Raw genomic sequence first — 7,535 nt, forward strand, 5'->3', positions numbered from 1 at the left:
ACAACCTGTCCAGCACCATTCCCTCGCCGCCGGCGCCGCTCTCCCCCACATCCTGAGTCAGTCTGGCTCCGCCCACTGGAGGACGTGTCTGCGTTTGCCTGGTTGTGTCTTCTCCCGTCCGCATCCTCAGAACTTCTTGAGGCGGGAAACTCCAAACTGGGATGTTCTGGTTGGGCGGCGTTCATCTGCATCCAGCCTCGCCACTCTGCTCCTCGCCGACCAGCTCCTCGCCAACCAGCTCCTTTGACGCTGCAGCGCTCCTGACCAGCTTCTCCTACACGGACTGAGAGCTCAGAGCTATGAAGGGATTTTTATGACACCAAATTCCAAGTTACAGATTTGAGATCAAAGTGTTCTAAGTTGCAAAGAAAATGTGAAGTGTGGAGAATAAACCTTCATCATTTTCAAATGAAAATAAATATTTGCTTTCAAAAACTTTTTTTAATTTAAAAAATATTTTTACGTTGCTATTTTTTTGTTCAAAACATGTTTTGGAGTTTGCAAACTGTTATTTTTACCTTAAAAAATACTTTTGCGACTGCAGCACAAACATTTTGCGTAGTGTCTCATCTCGCTTTTGCCCTATCTTTGATTTTGCATTCAACATTTTCTCTCAGCGTTACGGTCGTGTCTTGGTGATGAGCTTTTCGTGAATCAAACAATAAAAAATTAAGAGAAAGTTGCATCGTTTACCAAAGCAGAAGAAATGTCATGTTTAACTTTTAATGTTCGTTTTCACAGAGACTTCTGTCTAAGAACTAATGTTTACTTTTGTCCAAAATTTAAAAAAAATCATGAAAAATGCAACTTTATCTAAGTTTTATTCCACGTTTTATCTATTTTACAGCTCATAGAAAGTCCAAAGGCAATGTGAGGCAGAGACACGTGATTGGACAGAATCTAGACCAATCAGCAGGCTGTTTGAGGTGACAGACGAGAAAAAGGTTAAACACAAAATCAAAGATAGGGCGAAAGTGAGATGCAAACGCAAACCGTTTGTGCTGCAAACGCAAACATGTTTTTGAAGGCAAAAAAAGTTTTTGAAAGCAAATATGAAACATTTTTATTTACCAATTATGATTTTATTAACACTTGACATTTTGTTTTCAATGTAGAAAATGTTGATCTAAGTTCTGCATGATGGTGTCACAAAAATCCTCCATACAGAGCAGGTTAGTGCGGAGGACGGACGCCGTCGGCGCCCCGCTCCAGGTTAGTGCGGAGGACGGACGGCGCCGGCGCCCCGCTCCAGGTTGGTTTGGGTCTCTTGGAGCCTCCTGGCCTTGTCAAGAAGCCGCCCGTTCCTGCTGTCCTCTTCTACCCGACGCTCCTTCACCTGCTGGAGGACAGACGCTTTTCTAAAGGTTTTTTACTGCGGCTGCAGCATCTTCATCTCAACTGTCATTTTTATTAGAACTCTTTTTTATGATGAAGAAAGCAGACATGATGTTCTCCAGCTGGGAGTGTCCGTCTGTCATCCGCCTCCACCCCCACGCCCACATGGAGTTTGGGTTTCTAACCTGCTTCAGGCGAAGCTGGACGGAGACGTGCTCCGCTGGGTCTGTGCAATCTTCACTCTGAGAAGTTCCCTTTAGCTTTAAACATTGGTTTGTGGATTAAAGTGCTGCTGCGACACGTTGGAGGTCCGGTGGAGCTGGTTTGACCCGGTTCCAGATGTTCAGGCCGTGTTGCTTCACTGCTGTTCTCGGTTTGGATCTTGAGCAGCTGAATCTTCAGGCCTGGAAGCTCCAGGTTTTCAATGTGACCTTGTTTTCATGTGGCTGTTCTCCAAAGAGCCTTTCTTCTTCTCCACAGCGGAGCGGACATGACGGTGGTGACAGAACTTTAGAAGTGCCTCCTGTGTTGACGCCTTCACCGTGGTTTGTGCTCTTACTGTCTGGGTTCATGCTGAGCTTCAGCTGCTGAAGCGTGAAGCTGTTCACCATCAGAATGACAGACGTTTAGGTTCAGAGGCTCCTTCGGTTCTTCTGACCCGCTGCAGCGTCCAGACTCTCTGGATCTTCTCTTCTGGATCTTCCTCCACTGTGAGGTTTTAAGAAAACTTGACTAATGGATGCCAGCATTTCCCCAAAAGCCTTCTGCTGCTCCATCCGATCAAATCTACCAGACTGGAGCATTTTGACTTGTATGAGTGGATGAACTGAGCTGATGCCACAGGCTCCGCCCCCTCACACTCCCGCCCTGCAGGCGTGCAGCTGGATGACAGGTTAGGATTCCAGGACTGTAACAGTGTTTGGGGAGAAACCGTCTCCGGCTCCAGATGTTCAGAAGAACGGAGCTTACAGCATCAAAGTGTCTGCTCAGACGTTCCCATGGCGACGAGCGTCCTGCAGCCAGAGCGGTCTGGATCAGGCTCCAGATCTGGGTCAAAACCCTCAGAACCTCCTTCATCAGAGTACCGGGCTCCTCCTTGACCTCCAGTGACCTCTGCCGCCCCCATTTCCTGACAGGTGTGGTTCTGGAGGTGGTTCTGCAGGAGACGAGGTGATGCCGGCGTCTCAAAGCATCAGTAGATGAATGTGGTTGCAAACGGAGCTCTGCTGACCATCAGCAGCTGAGGAGCTTGAGGAGTGTGCAGAGCCGCGAGGAGGAAGACTTCTTCAGAACGGCGTCCGGCGTCTCATTTGTTTCATCCGTGTTGGACTGGAGGACGGTCTGTTGAACACCAGCATCAGACCTTCAGGTTGTGTGAATGTGAGGGTGGAGTCAGCTCCACTGCAGACCTGTACGCTGACTGTCTCCAAAGGAAAGATGGAGGCTGGTTCTGCGTCTCCCTCCATGTTTGATGAGAACCTTTAGCATCCCTGTGGGAGTCCGAGCAGATGAAGATGTTCTGATCAGAGCGCCTCTTCTCATCCTCACTTCATCCTTCTCGTCTTTTCACGCTGGGTTTGAGCAGCAGAACGTCGCGTGGGTTCATCCCTCAGAACCGGACCTCTCCTTCAGAGGTCCTGGACGTCCAGCTGTGGTGGAGTCGTGTTCTGCCTCTTTTGATGGTCAGTATTCAGCAACTGGAACAGAGAGAACATGAGCCTCATGAACATGCTGGCCTCAATATCTGCACAATATTTTCAAATCATTTAACAATGTTCTTGATTGTTTATTGTATACAAATAAATGATAATTGACGACTTTGTTTCATTTGTTGACCCGGTGTTATGGATACTGTGACTCTTTAATCCTCCAAAGCAGGATCATCTCATTAGAAGAGAATTCCTCTGACAGCTCTCTGCTCTGCTGCCATGTGACCGTGGACAGCGGAGACTTGACCATCGGCATGTCCAAAGTCTGGCCGGTGGACCACATGGATCCAGCATTTAAATTTCAACAGGATCTCATCATAAAATCAGTAATCTAAGACCTCCAGGACTTTCTAAAAACTATAACTTCTAAACTGTGTTTGTGTAAATTAGCTGTAGAAAACATTCTATGACACTAAAACATCAGCTGTCAATCATAGCAGGTTAGCAGTAATAAGCTGCAGCTGTCAGGACAACTGGAACTTTTTAAAATGAAATACAAAACATTTGTGTTTTCTTTTGAAAAATAACTTTAAATTGGAGGTTTATTGTGAGCATTTAATGGTGAACACAATGTAACTTCACGTGGATCCAGATTTAATGTTGACAAACTTTATTCTAGACAGATATTTTGGTATTTTGTTAGGGATGTAAATGATATTAGATACGTATCAAAAAATCAATCCAGAAACTGCGGTAATCAATCAATCAATCAATATACTTTATTAATCCCAAGAGGGAAATTCATTGTTTTTCAGTACATCCAACAGCTCAAGGTTCACTGCGGAAGCGTCCAGCGAGCGTTTGAAAACCACAGATATGAGATGATGTTGATTATCAAACCAATCAACAAGTAAATGATTTCTGACAAACTGCAGTTTCTTTTTCTGTTTATTACAGCGTTTGTCTTTTTATGCTCATGCGATGTAAACAAAAAGACGTCCAATCATGAGCTTGAATAAATACATCTCTCTGTCAAATGCTATGCATTATTATTTATAGCTTTAAATGTCACACGAATGAGAATATCTAGATTTGAGTGTTTTGGGTAAAAGAACCAGACTGTATCATTCAATCATCTGTGTATTGATTGGTGGACCATGGATCCAGATGGCTGCTGCCTACCTGTGTATCCACAGGGGGCGGAGTCTGGGTCTCCTGTCCAGTCTCCAGCCCAGGTAAAATACAGGGTTCTGTCAGGAACGGCATTTAGAGGAAAAATCTCCACCAAACTGAATGTTTGGATCAATGAAAGCTGATTCACACAGAAAATCCCTTAAGGTCAGCACCAGATTATAAAGGAGGATTTGATATTTTTTAACAAATTCTTGGATTCTATGTGACCCTTATTGTTCAGAAAAAGTCTCTTATTTAGCTGTGATTTAATTTAATTTAGAATTTCTGGCTGAGATGTACCACAAACTAAACAGTTTTGATCACTGCTGACATCACAGTTACTACAGACTGTCTTTTACTTTGAAAGGGAGCAATGTGAACCTCTGTCAAAAGTTAAAAACTATTTTAAATTTAAATATATATATGGTTTATCCTGAACATCTTCTGAGAACAAAACTTTGACTGAGTAGAGCAGCATTCATCTATTTCAAAATAAGAGCAAAGTTTTGAGTTGTTTAGACCGTAGACTGATGTGAACGTTTTAACCAAAAACACATATTCATATCAGAGCATACGGTCCATGGTCGTTGACTGTAAAAATACACAAATGTATAAATACATTTATAATTTTTATATACAGTCAACGTCCATGGTATAACTGCTGTGATTCCGTTTCCCGCCGCTTGATGGCGGTAGCGCCCCGCTGACCTGATTAAAGAAAAGGAAAATCACCGACTTCCGTTTCCGGGTCATCAGTCTCCTTCACTGGCAGATCGAATGTTGTCACGGCTCTCCAGGTTCGGGCTCAGTTTGCCCCGGTTGGGCTCCGTCCCGCCGGCCCGCTTCGTGTCTCAGTCCAAACAGAGCAGCGCCGCGGGTTCGAGCGCCGTGACGGAGCTGCACCCCCGCGGGGACACGTCCGACCACGGGGAGGTCAGCCAGTATGTCAAGGTGAGTTCTGCTCCTCCATCACAGACTGATCTGTGTAGAACCGGACCGCTGACTGGACCTCAGCAGTCAGTGGTTGGACCGCCGGAACCAGGAGGGTTTCATCCAGTCTGGACCGAACCTGCAGACCAGGAGATGATGACAAAACCTTCACTGCAAAAGCACAGAACTACAAAACCCTTAATGTAATCAACAGAGGAATAACAGAAACGTGACAAATTAATGACTGGAGCATCTTAGCCATAAACTCGTAACTATTCGACGATACTCCGATTCGATTAAACGAATCGTTTCATTTTTCATTCATCAGAACCACAGTAGAGCCGTAAGATCCTGTTCACCCCAGAGGAGGGTAACCGCCTCAGACCTCTGGATTAAACGAACATTTAGAGCAGAGCTGATGACGTGATGAGTGGACCAACCAATCAGCATGCACCTTTATATTAACACGAGATGCAAATGAACTGTTTGTTTGTTTATCAGGACAGTGTACAAATATTGAGCTTAAGAAGCAAAGATACTTTCACCAGATTGTAGTTTCGTAGCTAATTTCCATCTGAATTACAAAACATTACATAATATGTAAACATTATAAACATATTTTAAACCATTTTTAAAAGAAATCCAATATTAAACACATTATCAAGGATGTTAAAAAACAGATACAATATAAAACACTAAATATTTTATAAAACTAATTCAATATAAATACATTCACCAATTGATAAAAACAATTACAAAAATAAACACGTTTCCAGTTTAAAATAAGATAAAACAATTCCAATGGTCTTGTACTCCGATGGCCTTCAAATGATGTGTATATGTAGTGTATCATCTCATCTGACGGTCAAACATCTATTATGTGAGCAAGACTGAGGCTCCAGAATCCATTTCTTCAGTTTGAGAAAAGCTGCAGAAGTCCGCCATGTTTTGAAATTTGTTGGAGGTTTATTCCATTCCTTGACAGCCCCACAGGAAAAGGCCGACTGCAGAGCTTCTTCTAGGGATGCTGCAGTCACTTCTGGATACCGACCTCAACACTCCTGAGCTCAGAGCATGTCTGTATGGAGTTCTTAGAGAGATGTAATCATCTTATCATGACGGTCTTCACTGTGACCGTACGTCTCCAAACCGGCTGGAGCCTCGGTTGTTTCCAGCTCAAATGTTTATTTCTGTTTCCAAATGAAACTGTAGCTCGTCCATCCATGTTCCTGCAGAACCCCGAATACCACGGCTTCTCCAGCGATCCTGTGGAGGATGAGTGGAACATGAAGGTGGGCTTCTTCATGGGCATCTCCGTTGTTCTCGTCATCGGAGGAACATTTATTCACTACCTGCCAGACCACGGGTGAGCTCTCAGACACGAGCATCTGTTCGTCACTCATAATAACGATCAAATCAACTTTATTTGTACAGAACCTTTCCACAAAAATACATTTCAAAGTGCTTGACATAAAAAACAATCAACTTTTAAAATACAAAGAACAGGAAACATTGTCGGGCCTAAACAAAGTCCTCAACCACCTGTCCACACACACACCACAGGTAAGGAATAGAACAAATGAAAATACAGAAATACATGATAATACATTTTATTGGTTGGGCGCCTTTCAAGGGAGTCAAGGTCTCCTTACAACAAAAATCATACATTTATACAATAGTAATAAGTATAAACATGGAGAAGCAATAAAAGATCAGCAAAAGCAGATAAATGGGGAACTGCAGGAGTGGTTACTCCAAGGAGGTCCAGAAGGTCAGGTGGGGCGAGGTCGTGAAGAGCTTTAAGGTCAGGAGGAGCATTTTAGAGATGATCCGGTGTGTCACTGGCAGTCAGCGGAGCTGCTGAAGAACGGTGAGATGGGATGGGAGGAGTCTGAGAAATAAGGCGAGTTTTGGACCAGTTGTAGTTTATGGATCGTTTTTAGAGGTAAACCAAAAAGAATTACAATAATCTAAACGGGAGGAGACGAGGATGAGGACGTGGACGTCTGTAGAGTGAGGACTGAGGGATGGACGGAGACCACGGATGTTTGGTAGATGGTTTTGATGATGTTAACATGGGAGGTGAAAGAAAGGGAGCTGTCGAGGACGACCCCCAGACTCTTAACCGGGGGGGGGGGATTTTGCATTCAACATTTTCTCTCAGCGTTACGGTCGTGTCTCGGTGATGAGCTTTTTCGTGAATCAAACAATAAAAAATTAAGAGAAAGTTGCATTGTTTACCAAAGCAGAAGAAATGTCCTGTTTAACTTTTAATGTTCGTTTTCACAGTGACTTCTGTCTAAGAACTAATGTTCACTTTTGTCCAAAATTTAAAAAAAATCATGAAAAATGCAACTTTATCTAAGTTTTATTCCATGTTTTATCTATTTTACAGCTCATAGAAAGTCCAAAGGCAATGTGAGGCAGAGACACGTGATTGGACAGAAT

General features: G+C 43.6%; 2 protein-coding genes across 2 annotated transcripts in view; both read left to right on the plus strand.

Annotated features, from left to right (window-relative positions):
- tbc1d25 (TBC1 domain family, member 25) overlaps window positions 1-7,535 on the plus strand; it is a gene marked incomplete in the record, with an annotated part of 17,594 nt that overhangs the window by 8,313 nt on the left and 1,746 nt on the right. The window contains 1 exon segment of the mRNA XM_036213006.1: window positions 1-926. Within this exon segment, the coding sequence (XP_036068899.1) occupies window positions 1-56 (56 nt within the window).
- ndufb11 (NADH:ubiquinone oxidoreductase subunit B11) overlaps window positions 4,885-7,535 on the plus strand; it is a 5,662-nt gene continuing 3,011 nt past the window's right edge. The window contains exons 1-2 of the mRNA XM_024263898.2: window positions 4,885-5,108; window positions 6,323-6,453. Of these exons, the coding sequence (XP_024119666.1) occupies window positions 4,935-5,108; window positions 6,323-6,453 (305 nt within the window). The 5' untranslated portion in view covers window positions 4,885-4,934. The remainder of the gene's footprint in view (window positions 5,109-6,322; window positions 6,454-7,535) is intronic.

This window comes from Oryzias melastigma, linkage group LG7, assembly GCF_002922805.2.
Source record: "Oryzias melastigma strain HK-1 linkage group LG7, ASM292280v2, whole genome shotgun sequence".
Lineage (NCBI taxonomy): Eukaryota > Metazoa > Chordata > Actinopteri > Beloniformes > Adrianichthyidae > Oryzias > Oryzias melastigma.